The sequence below is a fragment of the Mesoplodon bidens genome, assembly GCF_964165515.1.
Source record: "Mesoplodon bidens genome assembly, chromosome: 15".
NCBI lineage: Eukaryota > Metazoa > Chordata > Mammalia > Artiodactyla > Ziphiidae > Mesoplodon > Mesoplodon bidens.
The window spans coordinates 16,471,316-16,490,353 of NC_138171.1; the positions used below are offsets into that span (position 1 = coordinate 16,471,316).

Here is a 19,038-nt window from a genome sequence, read left to right on the forward strand (position 1 = left end):
TGTCACTAGTCCTCCTCTCTGCAGCCTTGTTTTCTGGGATGCATGTGTCCAGCTGGCCAAATCTCCCCAGACGTACCCCTGTCCAAGGCCAGGCCCTTGGCATTCAGCGAGCTGGCTTGCTTCCAGGGCCTGCTAATTTCATGTCCCCAGCAGCTGTTGCCTGGACCAGCCCTGGCTGCCGCACCTTTGTGAGGAATGTCCAGTCTCATTTTCTAAGCGCCCTGGTTGAGGGCGGCGTGTGGGCTGAGGGAGACAGGCTTGCTTCCTGCCATAGACCAGAGGGCCACCCCTGTTCTCTCCTTTCCTTTCCCAAGCCAGAGCCAACAGAGTAGGTGGGCTTTGGGTCTGGTCAAGACCAAGGCCCCTACTTACTCCTGCATAACTGGGAGTCGACTGACCCGGACCCGCCTGGCAGAATCGAGAGGGTGATCCAGGGGCAGTGGGAACTCCAGAAACCTCTCCCCTTAGGCGAGTAGTGAGCACCTTGTGCCTGGAGGTGTTCAAGCATGTGCTGCCGGCCATTGTTTGAACCGTGTAGAATGGGGGCCACACCCTGAGGCCTGAGGGTGGGCCGCAACCTGCAGGAAATGCTCTGTGTGGCACGCACAATGTTTTTCTTACTTTTATTTTTAATTAAATTTGAATCCTTTGTGAATACCATCTTAACAAAGTGATCCAATTTCACATCATTGATGACAGGACAACCGGACAATAGGGGCCTTTGTTGGGATGTACAGAGAAGGACACAACATCCCGTCTATAATATTCCTGCCGGGAAGGTGTGGATACAGGGTAGTTCACGCAGGGCCTGGTAGGCCATTGTAAGAATCTGGCTTTTACCCTGAGAAAAATGCGGGCTATAAAAGTGACATGCTCTGACTTTGTTTAGAGGGCTTCCTTTGGCTACTGTGTTCAGAGACGGTTTGGGGGCAAGGATGTGGTGCAGAAAGGGTGGAAGCAGGGAGATCAATTAGCGTGTCTATTGCAATGACACAGCTGAGACATGGCGATGGTTGGACCTCCAACCTGGATCAGCAGAGGTGGGGAGAAGTGGTTGAACTCGGTCTATTTTGAACCCGGAGCTGAAAGATCGGGCTGATAGATTGCATAGGGGGAGTGAGAGAAAGAAGAGTCAAGGAAGGTTCCAAGGCTTTGGCCTGAGCCACAAAGGATGGCGTTGCCCTGAGCTAAGATGGGGTGAGGGCTTGAAGAGGGAAGGTCAGGAGCTCGGTGCTGAGACTGAGCAAAGCCCGTTAAACACGGCACGTGGGCGTGAGGGTTGTGGGCGGGCGTGCACACAGACAGGGAGCCCTGAGCAACCAGTGGGGGGTCTGAGCCCAGGCCGTCTCCCCTTGATCCCTTTCCTCCCCCACACTCAATTATTTCTGGCTTCCAAGGCCCTCAGTGTTGTTGAGCTGACCCAGGGCCTGGCAAAGATGCTTTCCCCCAGGCCCCAGGATTGTCAGCATCCAGTCAGTGTCACCTGATTAATCCCCTGTTGGTGATCCTGGGAAACCAGAGACAGTGGAGCTTTGATGGGAGGTAGCATTTGGGGGCCACGGGAAGGGACGTCGGGACCACCTCGCAGGCGAGCCAGAGGGCAAGGCCTTGGGATTGTTACAGGAAAAACGGAATACCATCTATATGCTCACCCAAAGGGACTGTTCAATTAATTCATAAGACCATGCCAGGAAGTACGAAAACCATTAAAAAGACAGAGGCAGAACTATACCTCAAAAACAAAAACGTTGAGAGAGAGAGAGAGAGAGAGAGAGAGAGAGAGAGAGAGAGAGAGAGAGAGAGAGAGAGAGAGAGAGAGAGAGAGAGAGAAAGACAGGGACTTCCCTGGTGGTCCAGTGGTTAAGACTCTGAGCTTCCACTGCAGGGGATGTGGGTTCGAGCCCTGGTCGGGGAACTAAAATTCCCGTATGCTGCATGGCGCAGCCGGGGGAGCGGGGGAAGGACAGAGACAGACCCACCTATACTCGTATGGAAAGGAATCTAAGGCATTTTAAGCAAACAAGAGCCACTGGACAAATATTTATTGTGGGGGAGGGTGTTAGGGTGGGGAGCAGCTAATCTTTTCGTTCACTTGTGATACATACAGGCTTGTAAATAAGTAGAAGAAGTCCTGGAAGGACTGAAATTGTTAACAGTGATTACCTCTGGGGAGACAATACAAGAGTTTTTTATTTTAGATACTCCTCTGTTGTTTGAATTTTGTGCAATGGGCATGTGCAACTTTGTAAGTTTTTCAGAAGTGCTCTCCCCACAACACATAAACGTTTATATGCTGACATGCTAAGAAGCCTTCAGGGTACAAAGAGAGTTTGGGGGCTCTAAGCAGAGCCCCCCCAGAATCTAGGCTCAGATCCCAAGTGAGTTCCCTTCATTCTGCCCCACTCTGGGGTATTCAGCTCTTCAAGGCAAAGCAGGATTGAAAGGGCAAGCAAGGCAGGTGATCTGTTCTTTAGTCCCAGCTGAGCTACTGCCTGGCTGTGTGGCTTTGGGTAGGTCCCTGTACCACTCTGTGCCTAAGCTTCCTACCCTGTATAATGAGGGGCTGAACCACACTTACTCCTGGAGGTAAGTCGATTTCTCTCACATGCAACATCAGCTACTTGACTGTGGCTGCCCGGAGCGGTGGTGAGGGGAGACTGTTCCGTCTTATTAGGATTCAGCATCATGATCGATTAACAATGTCTGTTGTGGACACAGGATGGGGAAGAGGTAGCGCCTGTGACAGATGACTTGTTGCCTTGGACTAGATGGTCTTCAAGGTCCATTCCAGCTGTGCCTTTCTTGGGACTGAAATATTCTCGCTTACCCCCGAGTTGAGGCTGTCTATAACCCTGTTGTGCATGTGTGGATATCAGGAACGCGACAGTCTGTGTTAGCTACGGGGCGCTGGCATCAGCTCCTACTGGTGCATTGTTAAGTTTTCAGGAATTTTGCAAGCTGGCTGTTCGACTGCTGGTAGCTTGACTGGCCAGGGTGGGAATATTTAGATGATGGAAATTGGCCGACGCGATGAATCAGGGTTGTTTGTTTTTCCAAAGAGCTGTTTTACCAGCATACCAGGAACAATGTGCTAATATGAAATGCGCTTCTCTCCTTCCCACCCAAATTTAGGGCAACCAACCCTCCCGGTTTGCCTGGGAACTGTCCTGGTTTTAGTACTGAAAGTATTAAAGTTTCTCGGGAAACCCCTCAACCTCAGGCAAAGGGGGATGACCGGTCACCCTGCAATCCTTTCCCAAGAAGTGAAGGGAGCCAACATTTATTGAAGTCTGAGGTCTCTGCTAGATAACTCACATGACACTCACAGCAACCCTGCAAGGAAAATTGCTTTGCTTCTTTTGCTGAGCAGAGATAGACTCAAAAAGAACTTGCCCAAGGCCATGTACTCATGTACTCATTTGACAGTATCTGCTGGATGCCTTCTCTGGGCCAGTCATCACATTGATGGCTGGAGATGCTGTGGTGAGCAAGGCAGTTTGGGTCACTGCCTCAGGAGCGTGCATTCTAACAGCAGAGACCAGCATTGGACAGGTATTTAATTACAACATGGGATAAATAATTTGAAGGGCAAGTAGAAGGGTTTATGAGCTGATAATGGGTGAGCCTAGTCTGGTCGGGTAATCAGAGAAGGCTTCCTTGAGGAAGTGATCTTAGCCTTGAGGCTGAGATCTAAAAAATGGGTGATGGGAGGACCACATGGTGCCGGACAAAAGGAATATTGAGTGCAAAGGCTTGGAAGTGGGAACGGAGCATGCTGTGTTCAAGAAAAGGTGGGAGCACAGAGACGGAGAGAGAGAGTGGGGTACATGAGGCTGGAGTGTTGGCAGGGCCCAAGCCAAGAGGGCTTCATGGGTCACAATGAGGAGTTTGAATTTCATCCTTACAGCAGATGCTGTGGGACACCCTCAGACACCCCGCAGGAGCAGGGTCCTCTTTTCCCCAGCTGCCGGGAGTTTGGGCTGCTGATGGCTCATAGCTGGCCATTGCCCTCTGTCAAAAGGAGGTGCCTCCCTCTGGGGGTAACCCATAGTTAAGGACTAGTTGATACAGGAGTACAAAGACCCAGCCTCCTTGCTTTGATTTTGGACAACTCTGAAGGGCCATACCAGCTCCAGAGATCCCCATGGGATCCAGTGAGGCTTTAGCTGCAACTGTTCAACTTCTTCCACTTATTGAAGCCTGCTTCCTTCCTTACGGCTGTTTGTCCTGAGAGCCCTCCCCCCCACCCCAGATCACCCACATGCAATCTCAGTCTCAGAATATGTTTCCTAGGGGACAATCCTCCCTCAAGGTACTGGGAAGCCGTCACAAAGTTTTAAGTGGGGGTAACCTGATCACATCTGCATCTTACAAAGGAGATGACTCCGGCAGCAGCGAAGGGTGGATTGAAGTGGGTATCTGGGGAGGCAAAGACCAGGGCAGATGTTACTGTAGTCAACCAGGGAATATTGGCACAGCCCTGCATTAGATGGACGGGGTGGAGATAAAGGGAAGTGGGGAGAGATGAAAGAGATATTCAGAGTCAGGTCTGTTTCCAAAGCTCAAGCAATTTCCATTATTCTTCGCTGCTCCCAAAGGTGTCTCAGGTTTGACGTGCTCCCTCTGGGACACAGGACCCATGGTCTTCATCAAGGTGGGCTGGGTCCCCTATAGTCGAGAGCACCTATGTGTCTGTCCGTGGCCTGGGCATGTGTGTCCACCACAATGTGCATTCCTGGTTTACCTCATCAGAGTTAGTGTGTCTGGACAGGAGCCGTGACCCTTGGACTCTTCTGGTGCTCACTCCCCTACCTGCCATGCTCTATCTTAAACCCTGTCTGAAATCTATTGATGATGCTTCCATGGTCCTGCCCAAAGATCTTGAACTAACTTCTAAGACTATGTGAGAGGACTTGGAGAAGGATCAGAGATGGCTGTTGGACAAAATAGACAATATATAGACAAGAGAGCGGCCATAGGTGGTAAGAAGTGATGAGAGTTTGGAGGAAGGAAGGTGCCCTGGGTAGGTTTCTGAAGGAGGTGGCTTTGAAAGTAGGCTTTGGGGGATTTGGGGAGGAAAACTGAGAAGGTGTGCTGGGACCAGGTCATGAAGACACTGAACTTCATGACAGGTAAGGACTTCCATGGGCAGTGGGGACCCCTGGAGAGGAGCTACTCCTGATTACTTTCCCTCCATCTCTGTTCAGTCCCCTAGGGACACTGACAGTTGGACCTCAAACAGTTTCCTAGAAATAGGCAGGTGTCACCGGCCAGAGGGGATGGTGTTCTCAGCATTCATTCTGTATTTGGAGGCAGAATCCATGGTCTGACCCATAGGTCTCTTCTCTGTCTCCCCTTGGGTTTCTGAAACGCTCATGCTTTCTTCCGAGCTGAGGTTTGGGTGAGGGTTTCTGAACCTTTCACTTGTAAGGGGTATTCTGAGGTTCTTAGAGGTACAGAGGAGAAAGCACTGGCCAGGATGCTTGGCTGTGATCACCAACAACCGCTACACTGGTGTGATCATGAGCAAGTTATTTACATTTTTAGGGTGAGTTTTTCCTACTGTAAAATCAGAATGCTAATACTTGTATCTGTTTGGATATTTTTTTCTGTCTGCAAGTAACAGAAAAGCCTAACTCCAGATGGCCTAAACTAGCCCTTTCCAACAAAAATATGACATGGGCTCCAAACGTAATTTAAAATTTTCCAGTAGCCACATTTAAAAAGGTGAAATGAATTTTAATCACATCTTTTATTTAATCCATTACCCCAAATATTATAATTTCCACATGTAATCAATATGTAATTATTAGTGAGATATTTTACATTCTTTTTTGTACTAAATCTTTTTTTTTTATTATTCATTTATTTATTTATTCATTGGTTGCACTGGGTCTTCGTTGCTGTGCGCTGGCTTTCCTAGTTGCGGCGAGCAGGGGCTACTCTTTGTTGAGGTGCCCGGGCTTCTCATTGCAGTGGCTTCTCCTGTTGCGGAGCACGGGCTCTAGAGCGCAGGCTCAGTAGTTGTGGCACATGGGCTTAGTTGCTCTGCGGCTTGTGGGATCTTCCCAGACTAGGGCTCAAACCTGTGTTGCCTGCATTGGGAGGCGGATTCTTAACCACTGTGCTACCAGGGAAGTCCCTGTACTAAAACTTTTAAGTTCAGTACTCAATAACCACATGCATCTAATGGCTACCATATTGGACAGCACAGACCTTGTTTAATAAGGATATTTCTAATCACACATAAACAAGAATCCAGAGGCAGGGAAGTCTCAGGACTGGTTAATTTGGAGGCACAACAGCATCAGCAAGAACCCAGGTTCCTGCTACCTTTTTGCTCTGTCATCCACAGAGTGTCAGTTTTGTTCTCAGCTAGTTCCTCTCATGGTCCCAATATGGCTGCCACAGCTCCAGGAGTCATGTCCACATGCAACAACATCCAGCAGAAAAAGAAGGTATGTTTCTCCACAAGTGTCTCTTGAGAAGAACTAAGAACTCTTTCTTGTCTCCCTTGCCCCACACCTTTTGCTGACTTACCTCAGGTCTCAATTCCAGAGTTCATCACATGTTCATATGCTCATGTCTAATCCAATCACAGGCAAGGTAGATAGACTTGAATGCCTGAAGCACCGAGTCCTAACCACTGGACCGCCAGGGAATTCCCAAATGCCTGGCTTAGAGCAATCAGGATTTGCCCCTGGATTGGAGACCTTTCTCTGAGTCACATGGGAGGAATACTGGACCCTGGGACAAAAATTGAAGGCTCTATTAGCAAAGAGGATAATTGTTGTTGGGTAAGCAACAACCAACAGTAGTTGTACAATAATACCTGCTCCCCTGACCCCACCAGGTTAAACTGATGTGAGCCTTATGGTCATTTCCCAAAGTGGGTTCCGTGGAATACTAAACCTGACAGGTGTTCTGCAAGAAGGGTCTTCTGATTAACTAGCATCTCCTCACGGAGACCCATAGTCCCCAGGAGCACTCTAGGAGTTCTGACAAACTCCCACAGGCAGGAGAACTCTCATTTCATTTAACCTCCTCAAACTGTCTTGACTTCAGAATTGTTTTTCTTTTTTTCCATGATAAAATATATTAACACCAGTTTTGCAAAACACATTTTTGGAGATCCTGCCTTAATGGATTATTAAGTTATACAGCCAGGAAAATTTTCCACAGGCTATGCACCTCCAGTTTGGCCTCTTATGGTCAGAACTGGATGAGCAGTACCTACCATGTTGGGAAGATTCCTACAGGCCAGGTAGTGGATGGAAGCCCCAGTGACTCAGGCCACAGGCATCCTTTTCCTGAGAAGGAATGAAAAGTGCAGTTTTGCCCTAACTAAACTCATCCAAAACTTGGATTCACACCCTATGGGAAAGTCACACATCAGGGTGCTGGCGTATGGTTACTTGCTTATTTTCCTTGACTTAGTGTTGATTACCCTTTTGGTGTCTTCCTTCCTTTGCTTTCTCTCTGTCAAATCAAATGTATTCACACTGACGTTTAAAACCGTAGAAGCCCTCTTATCTGATGTCATCAATACCAAATGCAAGCTGGTTAATTGAATGTTAGTAAGATCAGAGAAAGATTTTTAAAATGATTTATATATCTTATGACATTTAATTTATATCACATTTACATATAGTGTATAGATAATTCAGTCTTTTTCATTCACTAACCTTTTGATGGCAAAGCTTTTTTGGGGGGGGGAGAGAGTCTGTGCTTCGTGGATTGTGGGATCTTAGTTCCCTGACCAGGGATCGAACCCGGGCCCTAGGTAGTGAAAGCACAGAGTCCTGACCACTGGACCGCCAGGGAATTCCCGGCAAAGCCTTTTTTTTGATGGCAGTGGAGTTTCTCATTGTCTGTCTTCCATTCCTGTAACGTATCATCTATAATTTCCAGTTTCTGTTCGTTTCTTTAAAATGGAGCAAGAAATTAAAGACAGTGCAAAGTAGTCCGAGTGTAGAAAACGTCTAGATTTTTATAATTTTGTTCCAACCTTTTATAGTTATCCCATTCATACCAAATTTGAGAGCGATTTTTAAGGAACTGTCTCCCTATGAACATCCAAAAACATTCAGCTTGTGTTTGGAGAAGTAAGACTCTTTTTCTGTACACTCATAGTCCCTTGGTTTAGAGAACAAATATTAATAAATAACAAAATTTCAATAATGAGTACAACGGAGGTGAACAGGTTTAGGAACAGTCTTAAATAAACACACAGTCCCGCATGTGGGAACAGAGGCGTGGATTTGCTAGAGCATAGGCTGCTGGCCAGGCACGTCAGGGTGCTAAGGGCATCAGTTAGCAGGTTTTACAACAAAGGAACAGAGCATGTTGGCTAACTGTAGGTCAATGGAAAACTTGTACAGGCTGCATATTAGAATCATCTGAGATGCTTTCCAGTATCCACATCAACTAAGTCGTAATCTCTGGCCCTGGGGAGTGGATCTTAAACTATAGATGTGGCTTCCAGAAACTCCTCCATCCTGTGTGTTTAGAGGGTGTGGAGGCAGATCTCACTGATGAGCAGATCCCCAAATGTTCTTCTTCTCAAGGACAGAAGTTCTGAGGCCTGACTCAGGGGTGTTCCCAAACCAGCGAAAGCTGGGCATTCCAGGCCACAAGCCTGCTTTCTTTTTTTTTTTTTTTTTTTGCGCAGTACGCGGGCCTCTCACTGTTGTGGCCCCTCCCGTTGCGGGGCACAGGCTCCGGACGCGCAGGCTCAGCGGCCATGGCTCACGGGCCCAGCCGCTCCGCGGCATGTGGGATCTTCCTGGACCGGGGCACGAACCCGTGTCCCCTGCATCAGCAGGCGGACTCTCAACCACTGCGCCACCAGGGAAGCCCAAGCCTGCTTTCTTACCAGCACACACACCTAGGCAGAAAACCAGAGCTGGCCTCATTCTCTCCCTCTGAGTTCTCTCTGTCCTCCCTGGCTCCTCTTCATCTTCCCAGTTAATCCCAGTTAATCCTTTGCCAGCTTTTCTGAGCAAAGACTCTGACCTGCCAAAAAGTTAGCCTTTATTGAGCACTTGCTGTGTGCTAGCTGCCTCACATAGAGTTCACTTAATCTTTGGTCAACCAACCCTCCCCACTCCACTGCCAACCAAGATCTGGATCGTCATCTCTCTGGACCACACTGCTGGGGCTGCTTAACATTTATTTCTGATGATTGATTAAATCCAGTCTATTGCTGGCACTAGACTCCAAGCCCCTTGAGGGCAGGGACCACGTCTATTTATTCGCACTGCATTCCCAGCACCTAGCCCAGTGAATGCAGGGTGCACTGCAAATACTTGCTGACTCAAAGGAATGAATGAAAAACCATATAAAGGGCTTCCCTGGTGGTGCAGTGGTTGAGAGTCTGCCTACCGATGCAGGGGACACAGGTTCGTGCCCCGGTCTGGGAAGATCCCACATGCCGCGGAGCGGCTGGGCCTGTGAGCCATGGCCGCTGAGCCTGCGCATCCGGAGCCTGTGCTCTGCAACGGGAGAGGCCACAACAGTGAGAGGCCTGCGTACCGCAAAAAAAAACCCAAAAAAACAAAAAACAAAAAAAAAACATATAAAGTAGGTATCATTACCTCCATGTTATAGGACAGCTGAGGCTTATGGGGTTTCAATAACTTATGCATGTTTTAGAACTATCCAGTGTCAGAGTTAAGGTTAAAACCCAGGTTATTCTTTACTAAACCTGAAGGGGAATTGCAGGGAGAAGGCGATATTCAGGTTTTATTAAACATAGGAGCCTGGTCTGTATATTAGGACTACATTTACCATGGTTACAGAGTTCACCAGCCTTTTACAAATATCCCAATAACTCCCAGACTTAGATGTGAGTATTCTCGGTAGCCACAGCCAGTCCCTACTGGGCACTTACCATGTGCTGAGTCATGAGGGGAAAGAAAAGATGCAGCTCCTGCCCTTGAAAGAACAGCAGGGTTGTCATTCAGGAGAAAATCCTCCTAGATTCATCAGATGTTAACTCACAGCTTCCTCAGGCCTGGGAACTGTGCTAGATGCTGAGGTCACAGCAAATAAGCTAGATATGATGCCTTCCCTCTTGGAAGCCACAGTCTGGTAGGAAAGGCTTAAGGTGAATAAACGATCATAATAATCAGTTAGCTGCTACTACACACAATGCCCAGAAGTACTGACATCATGTGGTCGTACTCAGGGGGAAGGGCTCAAGAAATCAACCTGGATGAAGTCAGATTTAAGGTGAATCTTGAAATATCACTAGAAGCTGGCCAGGGGAGGAGAGAGAAGAGCACACCAAGAAAAAGAAGGGAAGCATGTGCAAAGGCCCTGAGGTAGGGAGGCGAGTGTGACTGGAGAGCCATTCAAAAAGAGTCAGGAAAGGTGGGCAGGGGCAGCCCACTCCGGGCCTTGTAGGCTGCTGAGAATCTTGGTCCTTACCCTGAGGGCAGTGGGAAGCCTTGTAATGTCTGCAAGTCCCAGTGAGGGGATCATCCCCAAGGGTGTTAGGAAGCACTTCCTTACATAGAGGCTCCTCTCAGCCAGATGGCTGTGGGTGGGTCCTCCTCTCCCTCTTTGGATGCGTTCTTCCTGTCCCCAGAGAGAACTGTCCTGCCTTAGACAGTCAGGCAGGGGGTGGCTCCAGCACTTGGCTCTTCCCCCTTCCCAGGGCCCCATCACTCCCAGCCTCCCCTGGGTGTTTGTGCCTCTTGCCACTTGCTCGTAAGTTTCCTAATATAGCCTGGCCATTTCCTCCCCAACTGGAGGCCAAGAGCCGTTCTCCTGTTGCAGTCTCAGTTTTTCCTGGGCTTAAAGTGGCCACGTCAGCCCATCTCACACCAAACTTAAGCCAAAGGTAGACTGGCTGATTTAATTTCACAAACTTGTCCAATCTAGAGATTAGATGTCTTCTTTCTTTCCTCTGGTTTACCGTCTTCTCTGCTCTGGTCTTGCTCACTTCCCCCTTTAATTTATATATTTTTTCTTCTTTCTTCTGAGACTTCTGGAAGGAGCACAGCCAGACATGGGTGTGAGTTTTGACTCTGTGCATTTATTAGCTGTATCATCTTTGGTGAGTCTTATAGGAACTATTAAATATCTCTCTGGTCATTTTCGCAGACCTGTTTTCAGATGGATAGAGCAGAAAGAAGAGAAAATAGTTGGAAAGTGCATGCTATTCACTCACTCACTCATTCAACAAATATTTATTGAGTACCTATTTGATACTGTTCTAGGTACCAAGGATACAACAGTGAGCTAAAAAGAACGGAATCCCTGCCTTTGTGGAATTTACATTCCAGTAGGGGAGATGATTAATAAACAAAAGAAAAAGCAAAATATATGTAATATTAGATATGCTATGAAGGAAAAAAAAAGCAAAGAAGGGAGATAAAAAGAAAAAACCTTGGGTGGGGGTTATAATTTTAAATAGGGTGGTGAGGGAGTCTTCAGTGAGATGACATTTGAGTAAAGGCTTGAAGATGGTGAGGGAGTGAGCCATGCAGATATCTGGAGGAAGAACATTCTAGGCAGAGCAAACAGCATATGCAAAGGCCCTGAGGCAGGACCATGGCTAGTGTGCGGGAAGAACAGCAAGGAGGCCTCTGTGGCTAGAGTGAAGTGAGGGAAAGGGGAGAATGGGAGGAGGTAAGGATGGAGGAGTGATCGGGATGAGATCAGGTAGGGCCTTGAGGGTCACTAAGGACTTCAGCTTTTTTTCTGAGTAAGAAGGAGCAGAACAGTGTCGTGATCTGGCTTATTATATTTGAACAGAATCCCCTCTGATAGGTGTGTTAGGGAGATAATGGTGGCTCGGACTACCATCTAGCAGCAATGGGGGTGGTGAGACGTGGCAAGATTCTAGATTCACTTGGAAAGTAGAGTGGACAGGATTTCCTGATGGATATTTGCAAGGCACTATACTGGGTAGGGTTTTTTTTTTTCCTTAAAAATTTATTTACAAATTATTCATTTATCAAATCAACTTTATTGAGGGATAATTTCCATGCAATAAAACACATTTTAAGTACACAGTCTTTTTTTTTGAATTTTATTTTATTTTTTTATACAGCAGGTTCTTATTAGTCATCAATTTTATACACATCAGTGTATACATGTCAATCCTAATTGCCCAATTCATCACACCCCCAACCCCACCCCCGCCGAGGTGCACAGTCTTGACAAACGTCTACACCTGTGTAACCACCAGCATAGTCAAGATACAGAACATTTGCATCAACTCAGAAAGTTCCCTTGTGCCCCTGCACAGTGGCTCCCCCTTACCCCTCTGGTAACCACGAATCTGCTTCCTATCACCATAGTTTAGATTTTTCCAGGCTGTCATGTCATTGGAATCACATGATTTGTCTCCGGCTTCATTCCCTTGGCATGTTTTTGAGATCCATCCATGTTGGTGTGTGTTTCAGTAACATGCTACTTTTTATTGCGGACTAGTACTCCATTGTGTGGTTGAGCGCAGTTTGTTTATCCATTTTCCAGTTAATGGACATTTGGGTTGTTTCCATGTTTTGTTGTCTCCCAAAGAAGCTGGAAAACAGGTATTATTTTTCTACTTTCCAGGTAAGGAAATTGAGAATCATAAGAAGTAGCTTGGTCAAGGTTCCCCAGCTTAGGTGGTGTTTGAAACCAGTTTGTCTCTCTCTCTGTGTTTCTTTCTGTCCCCCTGCTTCCCACACAATGTGGCCCCATGTGGGTGAGCTTGGAGAATGGAGCATAATAGCTTTCTATCTGTCTCCTCACATTTCCATCCTTTGTACCACACTCTCATTTCTTTATTCTCTACACTTGCCACGTAATCCCACTTCCCCCCTTGAGTCAGACCTCAGTTCAAATCCCAGCTCTGCTTCTTCCTCACTGTGTGACTTTGGGCAAGTCACATAACCTCTCTGAACATCAATCCACCTAAGAAATGGAGAGCATATTTGTATCTTCCTTTGCGAGGTCATGCCCAACGCTCTCATCTCTCTCTGTCTCTCTCCATTTCTCTTTGGTCCTGTTACAGTTGATATTCTCTGATCGTTGGTTTTTCGTGGCTGGTCATTGAAGGGAGGTGAGCCCTGCTGTCCTCTCACCCCTGGCTGTTCCTGCTTGCTGTACTGAGGGCCAGAAGCACCAGACACTCTCCCCAACAATTAAAGCAGAATTTCAGGTGGCAAGGCCCGGGGATCTGTATTTTATCTTTAGCTTCTCACATGCAGCCAGGATTGAGAACTGTGGGCTCAGAGCATGAGCTCTGGGCATCAGATAGACTTGGGTTTTGATCCTGCTTCCTTGGTCAAGTCTAGTAACTTCTCAGATCACCAACTTCCTCTCCTGTAAATGAGCATCTGCATGAGACCCACCTCACAGGATTGCTGAGAGGTGTTAAGTGAACCCCCACACTGTACGTGATTCTTGATGGGGTCTCTTCACACACAAAGGGCTGGGGCTGGGTAGGCGTGGGACCCTGAGCTGGAGCAGTCTGTGCTGGGAGGGGCCAGGCCGCGTGGAGTCATGGGGACTCACTATCCTTCGCCTCCAGAGTCACAGTGCCCCGATTCCTAGAAGCCCAGCATCTCAAAGTGAGGCCAAACCTTAGAGCCTCATCACCAACATGTAATTGACTGATGGGGCAATCGAGCCTGTAAGAAAGGAAGAGAGTCACCCAAGGTCACACAGTGAGATGGCGTTTCTGGACAGGTTCAAGCCAATCAATCAGCAAATATTTCTGGAGCACCTCTATGTGCCAGGCAATGTCCCAGGTGCTGGGGATACATCAGAACAGAAAACAGGAAAGATCCCTGCACCCACAAGGCTTCCATCCTAGCAGGGGAGGAAAAGCAATAAAGCAATAAATATAAGTGAATAAGTCATATGGTATGTCAGACGGTGATAAATGCTATAGAAAAAAAATAAAAGTAGATCACGGATATCTTGGTGCTTGTGGGAACACAGGCAGACTGTAGTTTTAAATAGGGTGGTCAGGTAGTCCCCAGTGAGCAAAGGCTTGAAGGACAGAGGTAGGAAAAGAGTTCCTGGCAGAGGGAACAGCCAGTGCAAAGGTCCAAATGGGAACATGCCTGTTGGGTTGACCTTAAGAGTCCCTTACCAGCCATCCTGGGTATTTGTTGGCAAGCCATTTGGTTTTTTTGGTTAACCAGGGCAGCACATCAGCTTGTGTTTAAAACAACGGCTCTGAATTTCCCCCCTCACTTCAGTGAACATGATGTGTCAGGCACTGTTCTACATACAAAAGGCACAAAGATGAAGGCAGAGGGATGGCTTTCAGTGGTGCTGCTGCGGAGAGAAAGACCAAGAAGGTAGAACAGCTGTGTGTGGGGGTGAGGGGAGGTGTTGAGTTGGAGATGCTGTGTAACATCTGGGGGCATCCATCTCCAAGGCAACATGTGGAGCTGCAGAGGGGAAGAAGTTGGGGATATATTCAGGAGAATCTGCAGGACACAGATGGCAGTTATAAAAACACCAGATGATGCAATCACCCAGGGAGGACGGGGAGGAGGTTTTGGACGGAGCCCCGGGGAGCACAGCCTGTTAGGATGGGGGTGGAATACGAAGATATTTTGTCACCTTTGTATCAGCTTGTTCATACAACTCAGGTGACCTCACACGCTAGTATAACTTCGTAAAATCACAACATCACACATATCTTTTCTTTCTTAGTTCTTCAGCAATATTAACTCATTTAAACCTCCAACAACCCTATGAGGTAAGAGGCAATTGTTACCTGTTTGATGGGTGAGAAAGCTGAGCCTCAGAGAGGTTAAGTCACTTGCCCAAGGTTACACAGCTAGCAAGGGCAGAGGCAGGGTTCGGACCCAGCAGCCTGGCTCCGCAGTCTGTGCTCCTAACCATTACTCTGTGCTGCCTCTCTATTCACGTCGTGGCCACAGGCACAGATTCTATTTCCCAGGAGATCAGGTATTCACACTCATGGACATGCAAGGCCTTCTTGTTACCAGCTTCCTGTACACGCCATCTTGCGTACACGTCGTCTTACATGGTCTCAGTTTCATTAATGCGCACAACTTCACACACTCACTCAGCCTCGACTGTCTCAGATTACTTTGTGCTTTAACGCTCAGATGGCCTTGTGCACTCAGACCTCACACATACCCATAATGTCACCTCCACTGGGCACTCACTCCAGTGTGTACACCCTGCATCATACACTCACAGAGGCAAAGGACACTGATAGGCACGCTCCTAACAGTCTCCTCTACCCATGGCCTTGCACAAATACACACTCGCCTGTGCCCTGCAACATTCACACCGCTGTGCAAACTCACCGTCTTATCCATTCATGACCTTGGACTTTCACGTCACCTTGCACACTAGGATAACCATGCACACACATTCAACCTCACATACCGACAGAGCCTTGCCTGCTCACAAGCTTGCACCCTTTGATCCTCTAGCAGGCTTGCACCCTCACTCAACTTTGCCTTTCCTGCATACTTAAGACCTCAAATGCTCCCATAACCTTCTTCTGGCTTGCACGCGTTGTTCTCCCACATTCACTCACGCAACCTCACACACTCGAAGCCTCACCGGCTTTGGTCCCATGCTCACGTGATCTCGGTCACCCTCTGTGCACACACTGCCTCGCACACTCACGCTTCTACATGCACACTCACACAAATGCAATATTCACACTACCGCACAAACTCACTGTCATACCACTCGCGCTCTGGCACATTCATTTGCTCTGTGTGATTCCAAATCTGTGCACACTCACAGAGCCTCATCTGCTCACAGAACCTCACACTTAAGACGGACTCACTCAGCCTCACCCGATTTCGCACAGTAAAGATCCTGGCGCATTCCCACCAACAGAAATACTCACACGGGTCATGCAAACTCCTTCCGGCCTGTCTGCTCGTGTCCTGGCATGCACTCCCGGGGCCCCGCCTCGCGGCACAACTTCACACACCGACACTCGGCGTCACACCACCTCACTCCATCTTGCACGCTCGTGGCCTTGCCACGTTCCCACCGACGGAAATATTCACACCGCTACGCAGACTTCTGGCTTGCACGCGTTTGTTCTCCCACACTCACTCACGCAACCTCACACACTCGGAGCCTCACCGGCTTTGGTCACGCCACCCTCCCTGCCCCGCAACGGCCTGGCCCCCTCCCGCCCCGGCGCCCCCGGGGGCCCCCGTCGGGCCGCCCCACTGACCGCCCTCTCCTCGCCCGCAGGGACGTACCAAGGCCAGTTCACCAACGGCATGCGCCATGGCTACGGCGTGCGCCAGAGCGTGCCCTACGGGATGGCCGTGGTGGTGCGCTCGCCGCTGCGCACGTCGCTCTCGTCCCTGCGCAGCGAGCACAGCAACGGCACGGTGGCCCCGGACTCGCCCACCTCGCCGGCCACCGACGGCCCCACACTGCCCACGCCCGCCATCCCGCGCGGTGGCTTCGCGCTCAGCCTCCTGGCCAACGCCGAGGCGGCGGCAGCGCGGGCGGCCAAGGGCGGCGGCCTGTTCCAGCGGGGCGCGCTGCTGGGGAAGATGCGCCGCGCCGAGTCGCGCGCGTCCCTGGGCAGCCAGCGCAGCCGCGTCAGTTTCCTCAAGAGCGACCTCAGCTCGGGCGCCAGCGACGCCGCGTCCACCGCCAGCCTGGGCGAGGGCGCCGAGGGCGCTGACGAGGCCGCACCCTTCGAGGCCGACATCGACGCCACCACCACAGAGACCTACATGGGCGAGTGGAAGAACGACAAGCGCTCGGGCTTCGGCGTGAGCGAGCGCTCCAGCGGCCTCCGCTACGAGGGCGAGTGGCTGGACAACCTGCGCCACGGCTACGGCTGCACCACGCTGCCCGACGGCCATCGCGAGGAGGGCAAGTACCGCCACAACGTGCTGGTCAAGGGCACCAAGCGCCGCGTGCTGCCGCTCAAGAGCAGCAAGGTCCGCCAGAAGGTGGAGCACAGCGTGGAGGGCGCCCAGCGCGCCGCCGCCATCGCGCGCCAGAAGGCCGAGATCGCCGCCTCCAGGTAGGACCCCGGGGGCGGGCGCAGATGGGTTGTGCCCCGCTCGGGGAAGAAATCCTGGGCCAGGGCAACCTGGGAGGCCCTGTTTTGGCTTCTTCTTTCTCCATCAGGGGCTCCTCCATGACTCTATATAGGGGATTCTGTATAGAGGGTTCATTGGAGGTGCTTCGGGATCTCATGTCACCTGTTCACCCATCCATCCATTGTCCAGACATCCATCCATCATCCATCCATCCATCCATACACTCAGTGACTCCCATCCACCCATTCATCCAACCCCTCCCTTCACTTTTAAACCTTACATTCACCCAACCGTTATAATATCAACGTGAACAACTATCTCTCTACCCACCTATCCACCCAGCCCCTTAACTTCATGCTTACTCATTCAGCCACCCAGTCACCCATCCAGCCATCCAGCCAGCCATCCACTCACCCAACCCCTCCGTTCACCCAACTCTATCCATCCTGCCACCTCCAGCCGCTCAACCTCTCTAATACCCACCCAGACCACCACCCATCCACCCATTCAACTTTCCATCTTTACACCCACCCCACCATGCAGTCATCCACCCATCCAGCCACCAGCCATTCATTCAACCGCCCGTCCATCCCCTCATCCCCAGCACCCACTTTCACTCAACTTCTCCCATCCACTGAACCACCAGCCATCCTATTCAACCATGCATCCATTCACCCAACCACCTTCATTCACCCAGTTACCTCCGTTTATCCAATCACCCCATTACCCAGTCATGTTTCCATTCACTGAAACAACATCCACTCCCACCCACCTACCCAGCCATCCAACTATCCATCCATTATGCATCCATCCAACGGCCTTCATCACCCAACCATACTTAGATCCAACAATCCATCTACCCTTCCATTCACTAAACCACCTCCACCCACCCATCCGCCAGCCCTGCATCCATCCACCCTCCATCCGTTCAGTACCTACCCTTTCATGCATATTCAAGCCCCTCTATGTCTTTTTATTGTACTTCAGAAAAAGTTCCAATGTTGCCTTCAAAGATTTATAACACCTACTGTGTGCATGGCACTATTTTAAGTGGTTTACAAGTATTGACTCATTCAGTCTCCTTAACGGCTTTATAATATTGGTACTATTTTTATTTCCATTTTACAGATGAGCTAAATGAGGCACTGAGAGATAAGGTGACTTGTCCCAGATCACCCAGGTAGCTAGTGGCCAGGTCATAGGTGGTTCCTCCCCTCCTATCCAGCCTCATTTTCTACCACCCTTTCCTTGGACCTGGATTTTTTTCTCTGTACCAGTCACACTGGCCTTTTATTCTCCTTCTTTGATTCTTCCTCTCAGAAGGCTTTTGTTCCTCCTGGTTCCTTTGCCTGGACTGCTCTTCCTTTCTCTTGCTACCCCCTTAGTTTCTATTCCTCCTTCAGAGCTCAGGTCAAGCCTGACCCCCATAGAGAGCTCATGAGGCCCAATCCCCCATCACAGGCCATCTCTCACTCAGCTGCATGGGTGTCTTCTTAGAACATCTCACAGTTGCAACTTTATGCTGCTTATGTGATTTTCTTTTAACTAATACTTATAAAGAGCTTCCTATGAGCCAGTCACCATTCTGAGGTCTTTACATACATTAACTAATTTAATCTTTACAAGATCGTGAGGAGGTAGGTACTATTATTATTCCCATTTTGCAAATGTGGCTGAGCTGCGGGAACAGCAGAGGGTGCGGCAGGACAGTGGTGACAGGTACTAGCCTGTCCCAGTGCCTATAGCAATCCTGCTGGTGGCTCAGAATGAACTGGGCTGGAGGCTTTCGCACTGTGGTCTTCAGGATTAAGCAGACCGAAGGCCAAATCTTGGCCCTACCATCTTTTAGCTCAGACCTGGGGAAATCAGTTTGCCCGTCTGAACTTCCGTTTCCCCATCTGTGGTGCCACCATTGCTTAGTTGTATGTTCTTGGCTAAATCAACCTCAGTTGTCTCATTTATAAAAATGGGCTTGGTCTGAGAGTTAAGAAACATAGTGCAAGTCCAGTGGTTC

The 19,038-nt window shown here is 49.3% G+C and overlaps 1 protein-coding gene across 1 annotated transcript in view; it reads left to right on the forward strand.

The window, feature by feature from the left end:
- The window catches only part of JPH2 (junctophilin 2), a gene marked incomplete at its 5' end in the record, with an annotated part of 63,611 nt that overhangs the window by 7,903 nt on the left and 36,670 nt on the right, over positions 1-19,038 (forward strand). Inside the window, one exon of the mRNA XM_081258011.1 lies at positions 16,213-17,005. Coding sequence (XP_081114137.1) covers positions 16,213-17,005 — 793 coding nt within the window. The remainder of the gene's footprint in view (positions 1-16,212; positions 17,006-19,038) is intronic.